The sequence below is a fragment of the Budorcas taxicolor genome, chromosome 1 (assembly GCF_023091745.1).
Source record: "Budorcas taxicolor isolate Tak-1 chromosome 1, Takin1.1, whole genome shotgun sequence".
Taxonomy (NCBI): Eukaryota; Metazoa; Chordata; class Mammalia; order Artiodactyla; family Bovidae; genus Budorcas; species Budorcas taxicolor.
In genome coordinates, this window is record NC_068910.1 from 129,990,186 (window position 1) to 130,014,724 (window position 24,539).

Here is a 24,539-nt window from a genome sequence, read left to right on the forward strand (position 1 = left end):
CTCTTATATTTATTCATGCCTGAGTATTTATAATCCAAAATAAATATTTTATTATAACTATTTCCTTTTATTTTTCCTTTATTACAGGTCAGGTATTATATCCCTTCCCCTGTATGTGTATGTTATTGGCTATTTAGAAAAACCTTTATAGTACTGTGGATATAAATATATTTCTTATAAAAAGGTATTAAATCTAATAAGGTTAATAACTACTGATTTTAAATAAAAGGGTCAGGAGAAACTAGTATTAATAACAGTATGATTCACTATTGAAACAGTTCAATAGGATGTCTGTTAGAAATTTTCTTATAGTGTAGGGACACATTAAATTGATATTCAAGCACTTTATTAAGTGCTTTCTAAGCACGTTGGACTTTCCTGGTGGCTCAGATGGTAAAGCATCTGCCTACAATGCGGGAGACCCAGGTTTGATCCCTGGGTTGGGAAGATCCGCTGGAGAAGGAAATGGCAACCCACTCCAGTAATCTTGCCTGGAAAATCCCATGGATGGAGGAGCGTGGTAGGCTACAGTCCATGGGGTTGCAAAGAGTCGGACACGACTGAGTGACTTCACTTTTTTCACTCTAAGCACATTACATTCTCATTAATTCACCACAACCTCATTGAGGCAGTTGATATTATCCTTATTTCTCAGGGAGTAAAGTGTGCCTTGAAGTTGTTAAGGAATTTGCTTAGAGTCGCGCAGCCACAAATTCAAATCCCAGGCTCTTTAACAATCACATGGAAGTCTAGTTTATGCCGGTTTGGGCTTCTAGAAGACCGTACTCTGGGTACAGTTAGCTTCTGCTCGTCCTGCAGGGGATCCAGTATTTAAGGATATCTTGGTCTTTGTTGTTGTTTTTAAGAACTGTATAGCATTTGCTTATTTGGTCATTTATCTTTTCAAGGTTGGTAAAGTGGTATGTAGTTGTTCATTTCTTTCAGATTTTTAACAGTAATTTTGCCAAACCCCCCAACTGGTCATTATTTAGGTGTTTTATTGGTTTCTTATGAGTTTATTATGAGAGCATGACTGTGTAGAACATCCTACAATCTATCCTGGTAAAAAAATTTTACTCAAGAAATAAAGACATTTAAAAGAGTATGCTAACTGCTAACTAAGTTTCTCAGGGTTTTTTTTCCCCCAGCATTCCCAAAGATGTGTAGCTTTAAGAATAATGAATGAGACTTTATTTAGCCTTTTTGTGTTTCTCTTTCTGAAATAAAGTGGGTTTGATACAATATATCATTGTATCATTGCTGTAAATAATGTTGCTTTTTGGAATTAAACACTCTGTAGGTCATGAAAATAACCATTTAAGAAATATGTCAAGCTTTTTATGTGTAATCTTTTGTTTACTCTAAAGGAATATCTTGTTCTCTGTTACATGCTTGGGCATTATAAGTCTTTTAAAAACAACATTTTGAGTACTATTGTGGTACTCCAAGAATACTGGCTATCAGCTACTTAATGGGTTGATTATTTTAGATTTAAAATGATTGCTTTGTCCATATTCTAGATAATTTTCTCTTTTTTTTTTCTGACAGTACATTTGAAGTTGAAGTTTGCTGCTAAAGATGGCAGATCCAGATGTCCTCACTGAGGTTCCTGCAGCATTGAAGCGGCTAGCCAAGTACGTGATCCGGGGATTTTATGGCATTGAGCATGCTTTGGCCTTGGACATCTTGATCCGAAACCCCTGTGTGAAAGAGGAGGACATGCTGGAGCTTCTCAAATTTGATCGGAAGCAACTTCGATCAGTCTTGAATAATTTAAAGGGAGACAAGTTCATCAAGTGCAGAATGAGGGTAGAGACTGCTGCAGATGGGAAAACCACTCGCCACAACTACTACTTTATCAATTATCGTACTCTTGTTAATGTGGTAAAATATAAATTGGACCACATGAGAAGGAGGATTGAAACTGATGAGAGAGATTCCACCAACCGGGCTTCCTTCAAATGTCCTGTCTGTAGTAGTACTTTTACAGACTTAGAAGCTAATCAGCTCTTTGATCCCATGACAGGTGAGATTTTTCCAGTTAATGAATCTTTCTTTTAAGTAACTTTTTAGAATAAAGTGTATATCCTTTATCTTAAATTGATTTACATAGTTTTTAAACTGATTATATATATCATTGTGTGCTCAGTTGTGTCCAACTCTTTGTGGCCCCATGGACTGTAGCCTGTCTGGCTCCTCTGTCCATGGGATTTCCCAGGCAAGCATACTGGAGTGGGTTGCCATTCCCTACTTCAGAGGATCTTCCTGACCCAGAGATCAAACTCTCATCTTTTGCATCTCCTGCACTGACAGGTGAATTCTTTACTACCAGCGCCACCTGGGAAGCTCTATAGTATAGTATAGTATAGTATAGTATAGTATAGTAAAGTGAAGTTGCTTAGTCGTGTCCAACTCTTTGCGACCCCGTGAACTGTAGCCTACCAGGCTTCTCTGTCCATGGGATTCTCCAGGCAAAATTACTGGAGTGGGTTACCATTTCCTTCTCCAGGGGATCTTCCTGACCCAGGGATCGAACCTGGGTCTCCAGCATTGGAGGCAGACGCTTTAACCTCTGAGCCACCAGGGAAGCTATATCATTATAAAAGGGAATATACTGGTGTAAGTAAGCATATAGTCATTCTTAGCCTTAATGTCCGATTTGTCATACTACTTTAGGAGCTATTGCAAAGCATTTCTCCTTTACAAGGGAATTTACTCATCCATGGACTATTCTTTCACCCATGGCCCTTCCACCTCTCCTTCCACTCCCATCCCTTGTTTACAACTGCAGCCTAATCTAAAGGGTTTACTTTCCCTACCACTTTGAGGCTATTCTGACTTTACTGAGTTTACTTTTGACCTCTTCATTCAACAAATATTTGAGCACTTTCTTGTGCCAATCACTGCCAGACAGTTATAATAAATGCTTATTATTAGTACTTAAATACTTGGTTAGTAGAAATGCAAAGTGCTCTCAGGAGGACATAACTAGGGCACCTAATCTGGTTTTGGGAAGGCCTCTGAAAGAAATTAAATAGCAGGGGCCTAAAAGATAAGTTAAAGTTAACCAGATGAAATAAGAGGGAGCACCCTTTCTGCTTAAGTTAACAATATATATTTAGTTTCTTAGCCAGTCATTGATGGAAGAGAATTGTCAACAAGAGTTATAAATTGCTTCATTTCATTAAATACTTAGTTTTAAGGATTTTTCTGATCAACACAGAATTTACAAAACGTGTTTTCTGAAAATACGACGTCTAACATTAACATGAGAAACTTTAAATTGCTGACTTGTATAGTTGTGTTGCTATTTGTAAATTGGAAAATAGACTATAGTTTTACTAATTACTCAGTAGATCAATCTTGTATTAAAAATCTGTAAAAACCTATGGAAAGAATCACTGCTGCTATGTTAGATCGTTCCTTTGTTATGACTGAATTCAGAAATACAGGTGACTTTTCATTCATAGATCTGACTTTAAAATAACTTTCTAAAAATATAATCTAAATTTTTCACATATGAAATGCTTTATTGTAAAAAATATTACAGGTTTGTGAACATGTTTAGTTGTGTATATATTATATATTGTACATTGTAAAGATTTTTAAAGATTTTTAATGGGAAATAATACCAATATCAATTAAGATTATTAACAAAAAGAGCATGATGGCCTATGACTTTTTCCCTTATCTATCGAGAAGCAGTCATTTTGGATGAAAAGTCATTTAAAGAATTCACATTTGTGCTAAATATATAATTTTTTTAAACCTAACTATTTACTTTGAAAGGGCTTGACTAGGAGAGGTCTTAGTTATAAGAAAATCTTAACCATCCTGAGTATTGATGAGTGTACTATAGAGGAAGATTGTAGATTATATCTGGAGCTCTTTAAAATAGACTAGAAAGTCTCATGATATTTTTGCTGTTGACTGTAACAGATTTCTTAAAGGAGCTCTGGGTTTTGGTTTTGTGATTTTCTGCAGATGTTGGTGTTACAGTGGTCGTCTTCGTCACTCTTGACTGCAGTGGAAGGTGTTATCCAGTCCCTCAGAGGGGGTAATTTAAAGTAATATGCTTCTATTACATTTACTCAATTTGATTCTTATTTAATTTCATGAAAGTTTCTGAAAGGAAATTATCCCACTGCTTATATATCAGTATTCAGGAGTTTGAGTCATGATATCTTCAAATTTTACCTAGGGTTTGTATCTGAAAGAAATTAGTTGTAATTAACAGGTGGTTTGTAGAAGAAGTGACCTAACCAAATACAGTCAAGATTATTTGGGTGGGGGAGTTGAGATAGAGTAGGGAGCATGAAAACCTTTTATAAAAGAGAGCTAAAACTGAAACAGTTGTTTGTGGTCAGTGTGAACAGAGGCCTGTTCTGTTCACTGTATTCTTAATACAGGGGTTATGGTCCATGTGAAGCTGGAGAGAAGGGATTCAGCAGAGCAAGAGTAAGTCCCTTTACATTGGTGTCACTCATGGGAAGGTGCCTCGATCAGCCAACACTAATAGTCAACTTAATTGGCAGTTATGTCCCTTTAGTGAAGCCTGTATGTAACACCATGATTGAAAATTGTTAATCATTGGAGATCCCCATTCTGAGAAAGTACTTGCCTTTTGATTATGATTTGGTTTTTCATTTGACCTTTTCCTTTATGGAAAGAATACGCTGATTGGTGATATTAGACTTCTCAACCTGCTGGTCAGTTTGGTTTTGTTTTGTTTTTCCACTATTAATACTTGGACACCCTCCCTTGTTCTGCTGTATATTCCCTTTAGAAATCTTGGTCTTTTCCCATCTATTTCCTTCCTGTTTTGCTCAGTATTCATTTCTCTCCCTGTCATTTTGAAGAAGACAAGAAATAAATTTTTGGTATGTGTATCAGAGGAGAAGGAGGGAAGTTTTTCTGCTGTTAATATACTCTATTTGAATTGGTACAGTTTTCATTCTAAGCTAGAGCTGTACAATGCTATTTTATTTCTTGGTTGCTGTTAGAGATTGATGGTATTTCTGACAGTGCTATCTAATGGGCTTCTATTTCCCTTCCCATTTCAACAGTTCTTAGGTTTGTACACTGTGATTTATGTTAGTAAATAGGTGGTACTCAGGAATTAGATGAAGCCCTCTAGGTTTTACTTCTTCCCTGATGAAAAGTTCTTAACTGTGTATGGGCAACTCTGCCACTGGACAGAGAGTAGTGACTCCTAGATGAGTATCCAGAAATTCTGGGCTCAGGAAATTGGGTTCAGCAAAAATGGTTTTACCAGGGTTAATTCACATATAAGCCAGTGATTTCTCACTTTCAGTTCAGTTCGGTCACTCAGTCGTGTCTGACTCTTTGTAACCCCATGAATCTCAGCATGCCAGGCCTCCCTGTCCATCACCATCTCCCAGAGTTCACTCAAACTCACATCCATCGAGTCGGTGATGCCATCCAGCCATCTCATCCTCTGTCGTCCCCTTCTCCTCCTGCCCCCAATCCCTCCCAGCATCAGAGTCTTTTCCAGTGAGTCAACTCTTTGCATGAGGTGGCCAAAGTATGGAGTTTCAGCTTTAGCATCATTCCTTCCAAAGAACACCCAGGGCTGATCTCCTGTAGAATGGACTGGATGGATCTCCTTGCAGTCCAAGGGACTCTCAAGAGTCTTCTCCAACACCACAGTTCAAAAACATCAATTCTTCAGTGCTCAGCTTTTTTCACAGTCCAACTCTCGCATCCATACATGACCACTGGAAAAACCATAGCCTTGACTAGACAGACCTTTGTTGGCAAAGTAATGTCTCTGCTTTTCAATATGCTATCTAGGTTGGTCATAACTTTTCTTCCAAGGAGAAACCGTCTTTTAATTTCATGGCTGCAATCACCATCTGCAGTGATTTTGGAGCCCCCCAAAATAGTCTGACACTGTTTCCACTGTTTCCCCATCTATTTCCCATGAAGTGATGGGACCAGATGCCATGATCTTCGTTTTCTGAATGTTGAGCTTTAAGCCAACTTTTTCACTCTCCTCTTTCACTTTCATCAAGAGGCTTTTTAGCTCCTCTTCACTTTCTGCCATAAAGGTGGTGTCATCTGCATATCTGAGGTTATTGATATTTCTCCCGGCAATCTTGATTCCAGCTTGTGCTTCTTCCAGCCCAGCATTTCTCATGCTGTACTCTGCATAGAAGTTAAATAAGCAGGGTGACAATATACAGCCTTGACATACTCCTTTTCCTATTTGGAACCAGTCTGTTGTTCCATGTCCAGTTCTGACTGTTGCTTCCTGACCTTCATAGAGGTTTCTCAAGAGGCAGGTCAGGTGGTCTGGTATTCCCATTTTTTTCAGAATTTTCCACAGTTTATTGTGATCCACACAGTCACAGGCTTTGGCACAGTCAATAAAGCAGAAATCGATGTTTTTCTGGAACTCTCTTGCTTTTTCAATGATCCAGTGGATGTTGGCAATTTGATCTCTGGTTCCTCTGCCTTTTCTAAAACCAGCTTGGACATCTGGAAGTTCATGGTTCACATATTGCTGAAGCCTGGCTTGGAGAATTTTGAGCATTACTTGACTAGCATGTGAGATGAGTGCAGTTGTGCAGTAGTTTGAGCTTTCTTTGGCGTTGCCTTTCTTTGGGATTGGAATGAAAACTGACCTCTTCCAGTCCTGTGGCCACTGCTGAGTTTTCCAAATTTGCTGGCATATTGAGTGCAGCACTTTCACAGCATCCTCTCCCTCCCCCATTTCTTTTTCCTAGAGAGTGTAGACTCTTTCCATACTTTCCGCTTAGATTCTGCCTTTGGTGTTCTGGGGTTGAACTCCAAATTTTTGATGCTTGATATGTTTAAAGTGAAAGTGAAGTCACTCAGTCGTGTCTGACTCTTTATGACCCCATGGACTGTAGCCTACCAGACCTCTCCATCCATGGGATTTTCCAGGCAAGAGTACTGGAGTGGGTTGCCATTTCCTTCTCCAATAGCTAATTTTATTAAAATGGAATAGTCTAGCTTTTGCCCAATAGTCCCTGGTTTCAGACACTTAATCAGACAAAACCAGTTGTTTTCTTTCCTGAAATATGGGAGTCTTCTGCAATGAAAACAAATGTAGCATGGCATTAAACCCCATCAATCAGCAAAATAGCGTCTTGCGGTTCATAAATGCATATTTTAGATTTAGCAAGCCTCTGACCATGAGGATAGACTTAGCATTTCTACTTTGCAGTCTCAACCACCATGATATTGTTAATGATGCTTGTAAGTTAAATTCAGCAACATGTTTCCTAGAAGGGAGGGGGAGATTATATTTTCTTTTTAGATGTTAAAAGTTAGATGATATGGAAATATTTTTCATTTCTAATTTAAAAATTACATAGCCATAGTGCCAGAAAAAGTTCTGAAGAGAAAAAGGTTACCTCAACACCACCAGCCTTTTGTGTATTATCTCATCTCTTGGTTTCTTCATGCAGCAACTCTCCTGTTTCTCTCTAGTGTTCTAAATGTGTTTTTAGGTGTGATTTTTCTCCCATATTTTCCTTTCCAGCCCTTTGGGGCACTTTTATTCTTGTTTTTGGCTGATACAGATTGACACTTTAAGTATTTTTGTGCATATAGCCTTTTATTCTTGTTTTTAAGTTTTTCCTTAAGAGGAATTCTTAGCAATGGGAATACTATTAAAAAAAGTTTAAAAAGTTGAAAAAATAAGTAAAAATTATTGTTAAATAATTGAAATTAAGAAAGTTAAAAGTTAATAAGTTAAAAAATATAGTTTTATAACTTATGTAAAGGCATATACGAGTAGTTTTATTGGGGGTTGGCTAAAATTGCTAGGTGTTTGGGTTAGAAATAGTTAGTGAAGCCCCTATTACTGAATTCAACTAGAGATGGGGGGGGGTGTCCCATATTAAATAAACTTTGAAATAAGTTAAGTTTTTAAAGAAGAATCTTATAAATGAGTGTTTAATACAGTCTTATAAATAGGAGCTTAGAGATTATCTAGTTCAACTCATCAAATGTGTGTGTGGGTACATATACTCATGTCTTTGTTGTATTCTAGAGGATATTTCGAAGTAATAAATAAATGTAGGGCTATTTCTGGAATGTTTTAGATTGAGTGTATTGGAAATACAATAGCTTTCATGGGGATTCACCTTTTCTGTGGCTCCTTGGAAAAGACTTAAGTGTCAGAGTTTAGGATTAGTGTAAAAGAGATGGACATGAGTTTGAGTGAACTCCAGGAGTTGATGGACAGGGAGGCCTGGTGTGCTGCAATTCATGGGGTCGCAAAGAATCAGACACAACTGAGCGACTGAACTGAACTGAAAAGAAGTCTTTAATAATTAAACTAAAGTGTTTAATGAATAACTCTTAAAAATAGCCAACAGTGGAAACGGACCTCTTCCAGTGGTTAGTTTTTAGTCATTCAGAATATTCAAGTAAACTCCTTTTCTTCTTGGGATATTTATTTCTAAGTTTGGGGTTAAATCATGAGTCCCTCCTTCCTTTGTGACTGTAGGTATGCTTTTTGACTTAGATAGATCAGTTTCCTGATTCCTACATCATTGAACTTCCTCTGCAGCTCCTTTAACATTTTAAAGCTGTTAGAGTCCTGTTTTAGTGAGCCTGTTCAAGACTTGTTCGCTTGTGTCCTGCTTGGTTCATGTCTGACTCTGCATCTCCTTGGACTGTAGTCCATCAGGTTACTCTGTCCATTGTATTTTCCAGGCAAGAGTACAGGAGAGGGTTGCCGTTTCCTTCTGCAGGGGATCTTCCCAACCCAGGGATCAAACCCTAGTCTCCTGCATTGACAGGCAGATTCTTTACCACTGAGCCACCAGGAAGCCCTAAGACTTGTTGGCCTTCATGTTTACTAACTTCATAGAGCAGGCTGCTGTTTCCTCTTCATCTCTTTCTGCTTAAGACAAGATGTCTGATAAGCAGTGTGTTCAATTCCTGAAATGCTAAAAACACAAACAAACATAAAGAGGAATCTTTCTAGGATTGCTTTGCTCAGTTGCTGATTTGGAATCTTTGCTCGGGATGGGTTCATTAGAAAATTATACTGGGAAGCTCAGAGATGTGAACTGGGGGAGATTGGTGATGGGGCCAAACGAAGGTGTTATTAGAGTAAGTAAGGAATAAGTGTCTTCTTTTACCCTTAACTTTCCACCAAAACCTTTAGGGCTGATATTTTAAAAAATCTGTTTAAGGGTTTGAAAACTTAAAAAGAAAATTATCTGTGATTTATCTTTTTTGTATTTTGATGCTTTTTTGTATTTTACATAGGAGCAAACTCATTTGTGAAGAGTTGCTTTTTAGTTTTGATGCTGGTCTTTCAAATAGTCATATCGAAACAAGATACTTTTTTGCCTGCTCACTGTATGTTAAGATAAATTCGATTTAGGCCTAATTCAGAGAATATATTATAAACTTCCTTTAGTATTCACTCAAGTACTACACTTCAATTTATTGTTTTCTTTCCCAGGCATAGTATATTTTTCCCCTTTTATAATGAGTTCCAGAATCTAGGAATGATGCATGATTAGACCAAATCTAGATGTGTTGATTTAAGGAAAGACAGAAGCCAATTTGATTGATTGAATTGAAGTTTTGGGGGTGGAATTGTATTGTGTACATCATTAATATATTTGAGATCTTCTGAATTTAAAAACATTAAATCTGCTTTAGTTTTTTTTCCTTTTTCATGCAAATGAATGAATATTTTACAGTGTAACTTATATGTTCTGCAGTAGATTGCTGAAGTCTGGTTTTTCAAATTCAATTTTATTATAGGTAAAATAATTGTATAAAATATATAACTATGCTCCTCTCATGTCTGTTACTATTTTATAATAGCAATTCCTTTTTTCATGCACATACCCTTGTCCAGTTATACTGAAAAAATTTGCTTTATGAAAGAAGTTTGGAAATTAGAATAAACGGTAACTTTTTGAGACTTCAGTATTTGGTGTAACATTTTAATAGATATACCCATTAACATTTTGAGTTATAAAGGTTTTAGCAAAGGACTTGATAGTGCTTTCAAAGAATATCCCAAGGATGATTGTACAACTTTCATATATTAAGAGGTAGTTAGTTGAGTGTGTTTGGAGATTCAAAATAACATTTGTTTTCTTTCTTCTAAAAGTAAATAATTAATATATGAATGTAAACTTGTTAAACACTCAAAATATATAGACTAAAATGGCAAACCTAGTTTTTCTTCCTCTCCTACTCAACCCAGTCCCTGCTCTTTCCACCTTTCTCTGTGTTGACAATTGGTAAGTTTTATGATTATATAAAGTTTTACTTTATATACCCAAGTCCACCCCACCCTCCCTCCTCCATAAGCTAAATCTGAGAAAGCAAGTGAATTTTTCTTTTTTGACAGGAAAATAGGATTTATTTGTGGGCATGAATAAGGAAGGGAAAGCGCCAAGGCTCTTGTGAGTGCAAGGCCCCCCATTTTTCCAGGGAACCACGATTAGGGTTGTATTGACCCCATAGCCGTCTGGAATGAGCCACTTTTCTGCCACCGTGTTTTCAAATTCATCTGCATTAAACTTAGTAAATCTCTAGTCTTTGGAGATGTGGATCTTCTGGCAGCCAGGGATCTTGAACTTGGCCCTGAATAGGGCCTCAATCACATGCCCCTTCTTCTGCAGCTTGGTGCAGATAGACAGTATGACTTGGTCAGTGTGGACCCTAGTCACTGTGCCCTGGGGATTTCCAAAGGCAGAACATACTTCGCTGGGACAGCATGCCAGACATGAATGTCCACTGGAAAAGGCTGTCTTTAGGGTCCCTTAGGGTAACCCATATATGCAGCACACTATATACACTACCAGGGAGGGTGCTATTTGCAGCCACTGCACATCAGACCTCCATGGGGAAAGTGATAGTTAATGAAATATTTTTGTTATTGTAACAGCTGTGGTTATTAATGCTTGACCAACTTAGGTTCCTATTGTAAGGGTATTTCAGAGCACTTATTATTAATGCATTGAGTCTTTTTTTTTGCATTATCTGTGTTCAGTGGCTATGTCATTTTCAGAGGTTGTTTTTATTTTATTTTGTTTTTTAAGCAGTGCCTATGAGACAGCAAAGTGACCTTGTATTTGGGTTCCAGAGCCATGCTGGCTTCCAGTCTTGTACTATATTAGTAACTATTCCTTGGGAAAATCCTATAATCATTGCAGGTCTTTTTTTAAGGATATGTAAAATGATAAAGTCAGTCTATTCTGTACCGTATATGATTTCTCTCAACTCTTAATTTCAAAGCACCCTTTTATTTGGAGAATAGTTGACATTTTAAAAGTATAGAGAAGCTTGGGGATGTTTTATCACTGCTTTTAGCGGGTAATGTTAGTCACTTTTGGTTAATTTGAAAGCCTTGGTTAGGAACTGAAATTCCCATAGTAGCATTCATATAGAAAATATGCTCTGTTTAATTAGGCTGTCTTCAGAAACACATTGTGGCATAATGGAAAGTAATATTTGGAATTTGGGGTTATCTTATTTTCCCAAGCTCCTCAGTTTATTTTCTTTCTTCATATATACATAATCCATAAAATAGTCATTGGGAGGGAAACCGATGTCCAAATTTGATTTCTAAAATATATAATATATAGTGGTTGGATTTTTAAAGAATGGTAAAATTAATCCCAGGTCTCCTGCATTGCAGGTGGATTCTTTACTGTCTGAGTCACCATGGAAGCCCATGAATACTAGAGTGGGTTGACTTTGGCTTAGTGGTAAAGAATCCACCTGTCAATGCAGGAGGTATGGATTCAAGCCCTGGGTCAGGAAGATCCCCTGGAGGAGGAAATGGCAACCCACTCCAGTGTTCTTGCCTGGAAGATCCTATGGACAGAGGAGCCTTGTGGGCTACAGTCCATGGGGTCACAAGAGTTGGTTAGGACTTAGTGACTAAACCACCACCACTCCCCAGTAGAATATGAGCTCTAGAAAAGCAGCTCAGAAGATGACTGGCAAGATTTAGGGAGGCAGAATGTGGCAAATCCTTGGGACATTAGTTTCACTGTGTTGGAGTAAAGGCTCTGCAGCAGCAAACATTTGATCATTCTGCCTCTTTCCTTGGCCAACCTTGAGAACTTGGGCTGCAGCATAACTTCTGCTTCAGCACTGCAACACCTGTAGCATATCAAAACAGTTCAGCTTATTTTGATTGATGGATTGATTTTTTTGAGGGGGGGGGTAGAAAAATGGCTGAGTAATAGTCCAGTTGCAATTAATATGTTTGGTAGATCTTTGACAGTGAACTCTAGGCATTAGCCAATGACTTACTCATTGTGTGTTTGTGTGAAGAAGGGAAAAACACAATCCAAATAATGTCTAATTCCTTGGGGATTTGACTCATAACGTCCTCATCCCTTTTCCTCAATTGTGATAAATTTTCAAAGCATTTTCTTCTTGTTAAACTAAGGAGGATATACAATTTTTTTCACTTTGGTTTTACTTGTACTTATTCATTGTTCCCTTGACTAAATACTTGCATAATTAAAATGAGTCCCATGTGTGTTAATGAGTAAACAGTTAAGTCAAAGACCTTGGCCAGCATAATAGACATCATCTAAATTTTCTTTTTCTGGTTAAGGAAAGTGTTAAGTTTGAATTTTGTTGAACATTATTTTTTTTTTTTTCTCCTTTTGTTTCCAGTCCTTTTTCTCCCCTCCTCCCATGCCCCAGATTCATTTTGGTTGTTACATTTATTATTTTGGGAGAAAGTTAAAATTGTATGAAACTCTTTCACTCTCCCTCTTCTTTTCTTCTCATCCGAACAAGTAGGTCTCCATTTATTTTCTTGTTTTGGGGTAATAACTTACCTTCACAAGAAAAGTCCTGAGTCATAGAATTGGGACTTTCACATACTACTGAATGGACAACCCTAAATTATAATTTTGAAATATCTGTTTTTTTAAAAATCTTTTTCTCCCTATTTTCAATACCTGTTAATTATCTATATCTGGATATATTTTAATCATGCTGCCAATCCCAATGCATTAAAACTCAGCAGAGTAAATGCCGGGCATGTGATACACATTTAATGTTTGTTTAATACATTTTTTTGTTACAAATCTTCTCCCCTGCTCCACATTTTTTAAAATTGGAGCCTTTCCTACACATGGGAAAAGTTTGCTAAATTGTGGCTGGCAGGGATGATAGATTAGGAAAGGGATGTGTAATTCAGGGTGGTACAGTGAATTTAGTCTTTTGTGTCAGAAAGATTTGTATTTGAATCTAGGCTTTGTGATTTCGTTTTTAAGCTCTGACCTGATAGAGGTTAACTCCTCTGAGTCTTTATTCCCGCATATGTTAGATTTGAATAATACTGTTGCAGATTGACTGTGATGAATACATGGGATTATTTGTAAAGTAGCTTTCTTAGATGTGTGTGTGTGTGTGTGTGTAGTTTATGGGTGTGTATGATCAAATATAAGTGTTTTTGAACTCGTCTTTTCCTCCTTATCCCATCATTTGTCAAACTTGGCCTAAAGAATCTTTGTAACCTTCATTTTCTCTCTGCTGGCACATTCTTTGATCTAGATTGCATGTTCTCCCTTATGTGCCTTTTTGGTCCTGTTTGAGGTGAGTGAAAGATCGTAAAGAAACTGAGGCAGCCTGGAGTAGTTAGAGAATACCCTAAGATAGGATCTTCCCAGGTGGTGCTAGTGGTAAGGAACCTGTCTCCCAGTGAAGGAGATGTAAAAGATGCATGTTTGATCCCTGGATTGGAAAGATCCCCTGGGGAGGGCATGGCAACCCACTCCAGTGTTCTTCCCTGGAGAATCCCATGAACAGAGGAGCCTAGTGGGCTACAGTCCATGGGGTTGCAGAGTTGGACACAACCGAAGCGTCTTCGCATGCACACACCCTAAGATAGCATATAAACGAAAACCTCTCTAACCAAGGTCTCTATTTAGCTTTTGTTATGAAATATAAAGCGTCCCTGGTGGCTCAGACAGTAAAGTATCTGCCTGCATTGTGGGAGAACCAGGTTCGATCCCTGGATCGGGAAGATCCCCTGGAGAAGGAAATATCAAACCACTCCAATACCCTTGCCTGGAAAATCCCGTGGATGGAGTAACCTGGTAGGCTACAGTCCATGAAGTCGCAGAGAGTCGGACATGACTGAGCAACTTCACTTTTCACTTTTGCTTTGACTTTACGAACTATAAAAGCTAGCTTTCAATTCTTGTTGACCTTGAAAATTAGCACCATACCCTCTGATTGTACCAAATTCTATCTCTCAAGGATTTCTCTTGCCTTGGGTTTATACCTTAACTGTTTGTGCTTCTCACTGTCCTTAATCTCTGGATACTCTGATTTACTTTATGGCTTCAATTATCATCTATATGTTGTCGATTGTCATATCAAAATTTCTAATCTTAAATTGCACTTTTGAGCTCTCAGAAGTTATAATGCTGCTGCTGCTAAATCACTTCAGTTGTGTCCAACTCTCTGCAACCCCATAGATGGAAGCCCACCAGGCTCCCCCATTCCTGGGATTCTCCAGGCAAGAACACTGGAGTGGGTCACCATTTCCTTCTCCAATGCACGAAAGTGAAAAGTGAAAGTGAAGTCCTGCTCAGTCGTATCTGACTCTTAGTGACCCCATGAACTGCAGCCTACCAGGCTCCTCCGTTCATGGGATTTTCCAGGCAAGAGTACTGGAGTGGGGTGCCATTGCCTTCTCCGAGAAGTTGTAATAAGTTGACTTCTAATAAATCCATTTTGAAGGGCAGTGGATTCAGATATCTAAAGCAACTTGATATCTTTCTCCCACAAAGAAAAACAAACTTGTTCTTCCTCTTTGTTTTGGTAAATAGTATCCTTGTTCAGTTAAGTCAGATCTTTGTGTTGATGTCCATTAGTCAAAGACCATCAGGTATATGCTCACAGTAAACAAAATCAAGTTTGTTGATGCTTTCTGCAGCAAGAAAGCCACACACCATAGGGAGCCATGTGGTGACTCAGCATGACTTTGCTAAACAAACTTAGAGAATATGGGCTTTTGTTAGATAATTTTGGGGAGGATTCAGGTAATTGGAGAAGATTTGCTGTGGATTAGGTACTGTCAAGAAGTGAGGCTAAGGGACTTCCCTGGTGGTTCAGTGGTTGGGACTTTTCCTTCCAATGCGGGGGTGTGGGTTCAAGCCCTGGCTGGGGATCTGGGATCCCACATGCCTTGTGGCTAAAAAACCAAGGCATAAAATAGAAGTAGTATTTAACAAATTCAATAAAGAGTTTAAAAAAAGATAAGAAGTGAGTCTACTTCTTTGATTGGATATCTTAATAAATCTTATCCCAGAAGTGAGATGACCAGGCTGAGGCTAAAACTATAATTGGTAAAGAAGCAGCAGTCACTTGTGTTACCTAGAATTTTCTTTTTTAGTGGTTGTGCAGACCTTGCCTTTATCTGTATTCAGACAGACACAAATTGACTTGGTTTTGCCTCACTTCCATCGTGGTTTCAGAGAACCTTTTATCTGATGTTGGTGATCTGTGGATTCCATTTGTCAGAAAAGCTCCACAATCTAACATATGAGTGCTGGGCTACTTCTTAGCTATGAGAGGCTGTTTTCTCTTTTTTATTTGTTTGGAATAGATGTAGATGATGAGATAGCATCTGGATAGCAGGAAGATGGATTACGAGTATTTAGACAGGGTTTATGAGCAAAGAATTTACATGTGATTGGATATTTTATGTGTGAGAGGCAGTAGAGAAACTTATTCTGTTGGAAATATATCAGTAGAGCCTACTGTTAATGTTGAAGCAGAGATGTCTAGATGGTTTATTCTTTATTAGGGGAAGTGGGGTTGAGGGTGGGGTTATATATCAATCATATATTAGGCTTTTTAAAAGGAAATGTTTTACATATTTACTGTGTGCCAGACACTTAAGTGCTTAGGTGATCACACTTAAGTGATCTCTGTTAATCTCTTGGGTTGATTGGGTTAGAAAGGAAGGATGGCTATCCCTGGCATTTGAGAGTCAGAACCAAACTGGAGGTCTGAGTTGGGCCAGTGGTATGAAGTAATGTTTAAGAGTATGAGTTTCATCATAATAGGTTGGATTTGAATCCTGCCATCACCTCCCAATTAGTAGTGATAAGATTTTTTGAAAGTTTCCTAACCTCTTAGAATCTCTGTATTGTACAGATTTAAATGAGCACTAATAATAATACCATCTTCAGATGATTGGCTATAGTTGGCACTTAGTAAACACTGGGTATACAATAGCTGCTGTTACTGCGTTTCTCTTGTTGGCTGTGTGCCTTTGGACAAATCATAAAACTCATATCCTCAGTTCTGACATCATTTTACAGGGTTGGTATAGGGATCAAAAAGTGTACATGGAAGTACTTTAGAAAGAAAGCACTTATATACAATAAAATAGATGTTAATGTATATTGTCTCTCAAGTGTTTGAATTTACTTGAAAAGTAAAGGACTGTGGTTGGGTTTTGATGTTTCTGGATCAAGTTATTTGGATCTTGAATGTTAGGATGAGAAATTTCAGTTTGATGCTGTGGACTTTAGAGGTTCAACTATCAGACAGATTTCAGAGTAGGAGGATTAGATTAAGAAAACAGTGGCCTAGGAACTTGGAATTGGAAAGATAGAGCCTAAAGGTTCAAAGACCAGATCTAGGAAGCTAAATTTCAGGCTAAGTGGATAATGGTGCCCCACATAGGTGAAATGATAGTAGAAGTGAAAAATCTGAGGTATTTCTAAAGAATTACAATTTAATTACAAGTTGAAATTATAATTAAGCTGAAGTTGAAGCTATAGATATAAAAACAACACAGGCTTCTTGAACTTTAAATTTGAAAATGGATTGGTCTCATCTATTCCAGTTGAGCTATTTCAAATCCTAAAAGATGATGCTGTGAAAGTGCTGCACTCAATATGCCAGCAAATTTGGAAAACTCAGCAGTGGCCACAGGACTGGAAGAGGTCAGTTTTCATTCCAATCCCAAAGAAAGGCAATGCCAAAGAATGCTCAAACTACCGCACAATTGCACTCATCTCACACGCTAGTTAAGTAATGCTCAAAATTCTCCAAGCCAGGCTTCAGCAATATGTGAACCATGAACTTCCAGATTTTCAAGCTGGATTTAGAAAAGGCAGAGGAACCAGAGATCAAATTACCAAAATCCGTTGGATCATCGAAAAAACAAGAGAGTTCCAGAAAAACATCTATTTCTGCTTTATTGACTATGCCAAAGCCTGTGACTGTGTGGATCACAATAAACTGTGGAAAATTCTGAAAAAAATGGGAATACCAGACCACCTGACCTGCCTCTTGAGAAATCTGTATGCAGGTCAGGAAGCAACAGTTAGAACTGGACATGGAACAACAGACTGGTTCCAAATAGGAAAAGCCGAGTACGTCAAGGCTGTATATTGTCACCCTGCTTATTTAACTTACATGCAGAGTACAGCATGAGAAATGCTGGGCTGGAAGAAGCACAAGCTGGAATCAAGATTGCCGGGAGAAATATCAATAACCTCAGATATGCAGATGACACCACCCTTATGGCAGAAAGTGAAGAGGAGCTAAAAAGCCTCTTGATGAAAGTGAAAGAGGAGAGTGAAAAAGTTGGCTTAAAGCTCAACATTCAAAAAACGAAGATCATGGCATCTGGTCCCATCACTTCATGGGAAATAGATGGGGAAACAGTGGAAACAGTGTCAGACTATTTTTTTGGGCTCCCAAATCACTGCAGATGATGACTGCAGCCATGAAATTAAAAGATGCTTACTCCTGGGAAGGAAAGTTATGACCAACCTAGACAGCTTATTAAAAAGCAGAGACATTACTTTGCCAACAAAGGTCTGTCTAGTCAGGGCTATTCCAGTAGTCATGTATGGATGTGAGAGTTGGATTATAAAGAAAGCTGAGCGCCGAAGAATTGATGCTTTTGAACTGTGGTGTTGAAGACTCTTGAGAGTCCCTTGGACTGCAAGGAGATCCAACTAGTCCATCCTAAGTGAGATCAGTCCTGGGTGTTCATTGGAAGGACTGATGTTGAAGCTGAAGCTCCAATACTTTGTCCACGTGATGTGAAGAGCTGACTCACTTGAAAGACCCTGATGCTGGGAAAGATTGAAGGCTGGAGGAAAAGGGGACAACAGCGCATGAGATGGTTGGATGGCATCACCTACTCAATGGACATGAGTTTGGGCAAACTCTGGGACTTGGTAATGGGCAGGGAGGCCTGGCCTGCTGCAGTCCATGGGGTTGCAAAGAGTCCGACTGAACTGAACTGAGTTAGATGTAAGTAGTAAGTTTGAAGAAATAGCCTTAATGGCAATGTACAGAATTACTGGAGACTTTCGGTTTTAGGTATTTATTTGGCTTTCCCCATAATGTAGACTCAAGTGTATACAGTGCAAAAAGAAAAGTGTTGATTTTAGGCTACAGGTCTCAGTGGAGCTGTAAAGAATTTGATTTTAAGTTAAAATAAGTATAAATGTGTTAGAAATGTTATGATTAAAATCTGCTGTAGTTAGGGGTGAAATTACTTGAAATGCTTCAAAAAATGATAGATGAATAGATATATGATAAGTCAACAATAGAAAAATGTTAATTTTAAAATCTCGGTGGGCACAGAGATGTTCACTGTAAACTTCTTTAATCTTTTGAATATTTTTGAAAGCTTTAATAATAAAATGTTGGAAGAAGAGTGGAGATATATACTGTTTGCTAAAGGCTAGTCTTTGTGTGCCCTGACTTAAGACTTTTATTTTCTCTGTAGGAACTTTCCGCTGTACCTTTTGCCAGACAGAGGTAGAAGAAGATGAATCAGCAATGCCTAAAAAAGATGCACGCACACTTTTGGCAAGGTTTAATGAACAAATTGAGCCTATTTATGCCTTGCTTCGAGAGACAGAGGATGTAAACTTGGCCTATGAAATACTTGAACCAGAACCTACAGAAATTCCAGCCCTGAAACAGAGGTGAGTATAGGCTCTGTACTCTTACCAAGAATACCTTTAAGCTCGCCGTCTTTTTAACCGCCTGTACTTTGGAGAACAGGTAAGTAATTTACTAGGAGACTAAAAACTATAAGATTAAGTGGATTCTAAGCTCTGTCACACTTGTTGTATTAACTTGTGCCTTTGATGAAATTTGTTTGTACTAAATGCGGAACAGTGTGGGCCTTAGGAAAAAATCTTTAAATAGGTTTGATTTTAAGTACTCAATCAGCTTGGGCCTGCTGCAACTCTTCTAATTGTTGGTTAGTCCCAAACTGGTTCTGCCTCTTGGGAAAATCTGAATTTTTGCCTAGTCAAGTTCTGAAGCCTGAAGTTCTTTAAGAAATACAGCAATCACTTTTTAAATTTGTATTTGAAGCATTCTAACCACACTTTTCTTGCCTTCCTTAGCTTTCAGTGCAACTTTCTTGAGAGTGAAGTATAAGTGGGTGTTACCTATGGGTTAATACTCCTTTCTATGGCTCTCTGTTTTTATCAGTGTATCCTAATGTTTGAATTGTAGAGGCAGCCTTCATTTTGTCATGCTGTAAAAAGCAGTTTATCTTCTTCTTTGAAAAGCATAAACAAGAATTGAGATCAGGGAGTGCTCTCCTATTATACCCTTTTTCTTTCTTCTTTCCAGTTTCAAGCTGATGGCTTAGAGTTTATACACATCTACTCCATTCCATAGAACCCAATAGTCCAAATTGTATGGATTTTGGGAGCACTCTTAGTATTTTATGTTTTCTGGTACAGATGTTGCTGAAAAGCCAGTTATGGGCAATTCTGAGCAAATTGAATTTCATTTTGGTGGCTAAAAACAATCTAATTATATAGAAGGTTTTGTATCTATACAAATCAATGTGAATTTTCTTTCCTAGCATATGTGTCAGTTACAATGCCTCTATCTGTAATAATAGAACACCAATTAGAAGTAGCTTGAACAGTAAGAAAAACATTCTAGCATAACCAAAAGTCCTTAGGTAGCACAGCTCAGAATTAATTTCACAGCTCAATTACATCTTCAAGGATCTAGATTTGTTCCATATTTACTCTGCTGAACTCAGCCTGTTGGTTGTCCTCTTGGGACGACCAGGGGAGCTAGCTAAGATGGCCATGTCTTTCTAGGTATCACATATAAATGAAAATGTTCAAGTGCAGAAAATGGGACCATCCCTTCCTTGTGTCCTGTTTTAAGATGTAAGAAAGCTTTCTCAGAGGGCCACCTTCATCCTGCTGTATCCACCAATGTCGCACTGGCCAGAATTGCTTATTTGCTTATTTCTAAACCAGCATCTCACAAAGAAAATGAGATCACATGATTGATGCTTAGACTGGTTAAGGTTTACCTCCTAGGACTAAGTAAGGTCCCAGAGTCCTTTGAAGCAAATAGCCATCAGTACTTGAATAAAATCGATAAACAAAGGAGAGGAGCCATAATTGATAGGCAGCCAGCATCATCCACATTACAGATAGCCTTTTCTTACTGGTTGTTGGTCTCTTATCAAGAATTTATTTGTTATATCTTTTTCTGTGCATTTAAATAATACTGCAACCCTGTCAGAATAGCCCGTGAGGGAAATTTGTTTTACAAAAATACATACATTTTAAGCGTATGGCTTATTTTATATTGAAGTGTTTTAGACATTTTCTCTGATTGCTTTCTGTACAGTGTATAATATTAATACTGTTTGTGAATTATACTTGTGTTTCCTCCTCTAAATATAGTTTATCTTGTTTATTAAGATCCTTCCCCACTGTAGTAATGTTCATTCACCACCACCATTGGCATTCTACCTCTATTGTTCCACACTTACCACAGTCCATCTCCCATTCCAGGACCTTTACTTAGGTATCCCTCAGTCCATGCTGGCGATAAGTCTGAGCAACGAGAGAGGCCTAACAGCAGCTCAGTATATCAGAGCACCTGCTCCTCGTTAGGAGTGATGGAAATACTAATCAAAAAAGAGGCCACTCAACAGCTTGGTCAATAAGAAGAAAGGGGGAAATGAAGGCAGGCAAGAAAGATAGAATGGGGTACTTGGACTTCCAGCCAGAACAAAATACAATCACTTCTACATAGTTAGGAACAAGACTGTTAAGAGCTAGGTTAGAAGGTGTTACTCTGGCTAAGGTGGCCTCACCATCATTTGACAAGCTCCGCTGCTTGTATCCAACATCCTGGAAGTCGTGTTTATTCAAGTTTTCTGTACTGTAGGCTTTATTTCAGAGCACAACAGTTTTGTAGTAGCCACCCTGCCCCAGCACAAGAAAAGGAAAACATCAATAGAGTGGTGTGGGAGTACACAGACAATAGTAATGCATTATTTTGTTTAAAAAATTGGTGGCATGATTGTTTGTTTGGCTCCTGTAACCAATTAATTCTAGTTAAGCCCTAGAACAGGAACCAGAGGCTGCCTCTGCAAAACTGCCAGTAGATTTAACCCAAGAACTACTGATGAACAGTTCCAGCCTTTCAGCAAGTTGACCCACTGGTGATATTTAGTTTTTCTGTCCTTCCTAAATGGAATTTCTTGCCAGTAACCTCTCCTTTTCCATCATATCTTACTTAACACTCACCTTAAAAATCTTTAAAAATTTAGTTTTGAAATAATATTCTTCCCTCATCCCTGAGTAAGAGTTATATCTTTTAAAAATTCTACAATTGTTTAAGTAATGTAAAAGGATTCAAAACTAAATTGTCACTTTGGTCATCTTTAAGTGAAATGTGTACATTCTCTCCATAGGAGAAATTTAAGCATGCAGAAGAAGTAAATTCTGTTTTCTCTCACCTGGATTTTCTTTAGTGTCACATTTGCTGATGATTTGACTGTATATTTGGTGAAGATATAAATAAAATCTGTGTAGTCAATTCTCCATGCTTAAAAATATCTTTTAAAAAATTCTTCCAAATTTAATAATTTAACTTGTGGCCAAATCTTTTCTGCCTCACACCAAAGTAAAACCAATCTTGAGTTTCTGTAATCGAGTAATGAAAACAAAAGACCTTTTAAAAGTAGTCTTATATTCACATTTATTTGAATTGTCCTACCGAAAGTACTGAACACTTACTAACCTTCAGAAGATAGTCTTCAGAGTTAATGCTAAAGATACAGCGTAGCTGACAACTATGTGTTCAAGATGATATGGAGAAATAGTAGCTTCAGAAAGACTGAGTGGATCATTTAAGATTCTGGGTGAAGGAGCAACAGGACAGGATGGAGTTGGCCAAGTCAGAACTAGAGAAACATTGAGTGGGTGGAGAAAGACAGAAAAGGCATCTGGCTAACTCAGGGAGATGCATGTGGGCGCAGACAGGCTCAGCACAACAAGGTAAGACTATTAGCTGAAGATAGAAGAGACATTAAAAGGAGTTAAGGAGACAACTGGGTGAGAGAGGAGAGACTCAGAATGTAGAGTAAGCATAGAAACATGAAAACGCAGATCAGGCTAAGAGAGAAGGGAAGACTGAATGCTTGAGAGAGACCAGCTTTTAAAAAGATGACTTACATCAGACTAAGTAGAGTCATATTATAGTGAAAGCAACAACACAACCTTTTAGAAGACAACATGGAAGCGAGAAAAGGAATGAAGAACAGATATGGATTAAGTTGAGATCGACATTGTAAATAATGCAAAAACATTAGAATGAATGCAGAAAGGAATAAAAGCTAGAAGGAAACCAGTTATTTGCATCTGTAACAAAAGACTTTAAACTATAGCAAGACAGGTAGATGGATTGGGTACAGAGAGATGCCTCGTAGACCTAAACTCAGAGTGAGTGAGAAGATAACTAATAAGTTTGTGGGAAAGAATGATGTACAAAGCAGCCCTGGTACAGCTAAGGGCAGTAGTTAGAAGGCATGGATTAAGTGACCAGATCAGCATGGTTTGTACAGCTAGAGAGGGTACATTTATTTATTTTTTTCTTTTGAGGGAAAAAGTGGCAGTGGGTCTGTAGATATCCAGAGGCAAGGAGGTATGAGATGAAACCAAGATTACCTCCAGAGAAACATAGTGTTCTCAGGAAGAGGTGTAATGAGCCAATCAGATACACGGACCACAGTATATATCAGTTGCTCAGTCATGTCCAACTCTTTGCAACCCCCATATATATCAGACAAGTCTTAATTAATTGTGAGACAAAAAAGTTAAGCAGATGTAAGTGGGCCCAGGAAGAAATGAGGAGCAATGGAGTAAGCAGACAGGAAGGAGGAGCAAAGAGAAGGAAAAATAGTGAGTGGCGTCTGAGAGAAGTGGTACAGAACTTAAAGACAAATGAAGTATTGCTTAGGCTCAGAACGAGAAAGGGTACTGCACAGGAGACAGTTCAGGATCCATGGGAAAATTTTAGGGAAAAAATAGCAGAGAAGTTAGAGAAATGTGGAGCAAGGGAATCAGTAGACATGGAAAAGAACACAGCAAAAGGTATGGAGAAAGATATAGGGCAGGTACTAAGTGAGCAGGTAATTCATGAAACATGGAGATAATTTATGGACTAAAACAGAGTTGTCTAAACAGAAAGGGAGGGAGAGTCATGCATAGATGTTGATGCAGAAAGCATCAGTAGCAGGCAAAGAAAGATAAGGTGTGAGCTTAGACACAGAAAATCAGGTATATTCAAAAGAGTTTGGAGCAGATTGAAAGTAAAACAAGCAGAAGGAGCAGCAGAAAGACTAAAACTTAACAGAGATGAGGAAACATTAAGTGACTAGAGAAAAATAAGGAGTGATCTGGCCTGAAGCGTGGGTCTTCCCTGGTGGCTCAGTGGTAAAGAATCTGCCTGCCAATGCAGGAGACACAGGTTCGATCCCTGGTCCGGAAAGATCCCACATGCCACGGAGCAGCTAAGCCTGTGGGCCACAACTGTTGAGCCTGCGTGCCCCAGCTACTGAGCCCACGTGCTGCAACTACTGAAGCCCTCAGGCCCTGAAGCCTGTGCTCCGCGACAAAATAAGCCACTGCAATGAGAAGCCCTTGCACTGCAATGAAGAGTAGTCCTTGCTCACTGCGACCAGAGAAAAGCCCGTGCAGCAGTGAAGACCCATCACAGCCAAAAATAAATACATTATTTTTTTTTAAAAAAATCATGGCTAGTAGAGGTAAAAAGCTAAACAAAATAGACTCAGAAATAGATTATGGTTGCCTTGGAGTAGAAATAATGGTTGGAGCTGGATATGGAGAGTCAGTGTAGGTGCAGAAATGGAGAGATACAACTTGACAGAAAAGAGGCCAATCTCTGCATGAAGATTTGCCTTATTTGGTGAGTTGCAGAAGAACATTGATTCTGAGTTGAAGTCTGGCTTTGTAGAATATTTTTTTAGTTTCTCAGCACAGGAAAGACAGGGAAAAGCCTATAGAACTACTTTGAATTTTTCTGCATTCAGCTGAAAAGATGCTTCTAAAAATATAACATGTGTTTTGTTTTAAAACAAAGTTCTCATCAAAGATTTTACTGGCAGAGAGTTTTGCCAGACTAGTGTCTTTAAGTGGTCTATGTTACTATATCTTTCTCTCCTCTCACTAAGTATATTTATTGAAACATCT

The 24,539-nt window shown here is 38.3% G+C and overlaps 1 protein-coding gene and 2 non-coding genes across 3 annotated transcripts in view; 1 reads left to right on the plus strand and 2 right to left on the minus strand.

Annotated features, from left to right (window-relative positions):
• The window catches only part of GTF2E1 (general transcription factor IIE subunit 1), a 34,293-nt gene that overhangs the window by 2,875 nt on the left and 6,879 nt on the right, over positions 1 to 24,539 (plus strand). The window contains exons 2-3 of the mRNA XM_052641753.1: positions 1,549 to 2,026; positions 18,773 to 18,974. Of these exons, the coding sequence (XP_052497713.1) occupies positions 1,579 to 2,026; positions 18,773 to 18,974 (650 nt within the window). The 5' untranslated portion in view covers positions 1,549 to 1,578. The remainder of the gene's footprint in view (positions 1 to 1,548; positions 2,027 to 18,772; positions 18,975 to 24,539) is intronic.
• TRNAW-CCA (transfer RNA tryptophan (anticodon CCA)) lies at positions 2,515 to 2,587 on the minus strand. Its single transcript has one exon. It is a non-coding gene; the product is annotated as a tRNA-Trp (tRNA).
• Positions 10,776 to 10,915, minus strand: LOC128058363 (small nucleolar RNA SNORA70). The gene has a single exon (XR_008200456.1). It is a non-coding gene; the product is annotated as a small nucleolar RNA SNORA70 (small nucleolar RNA).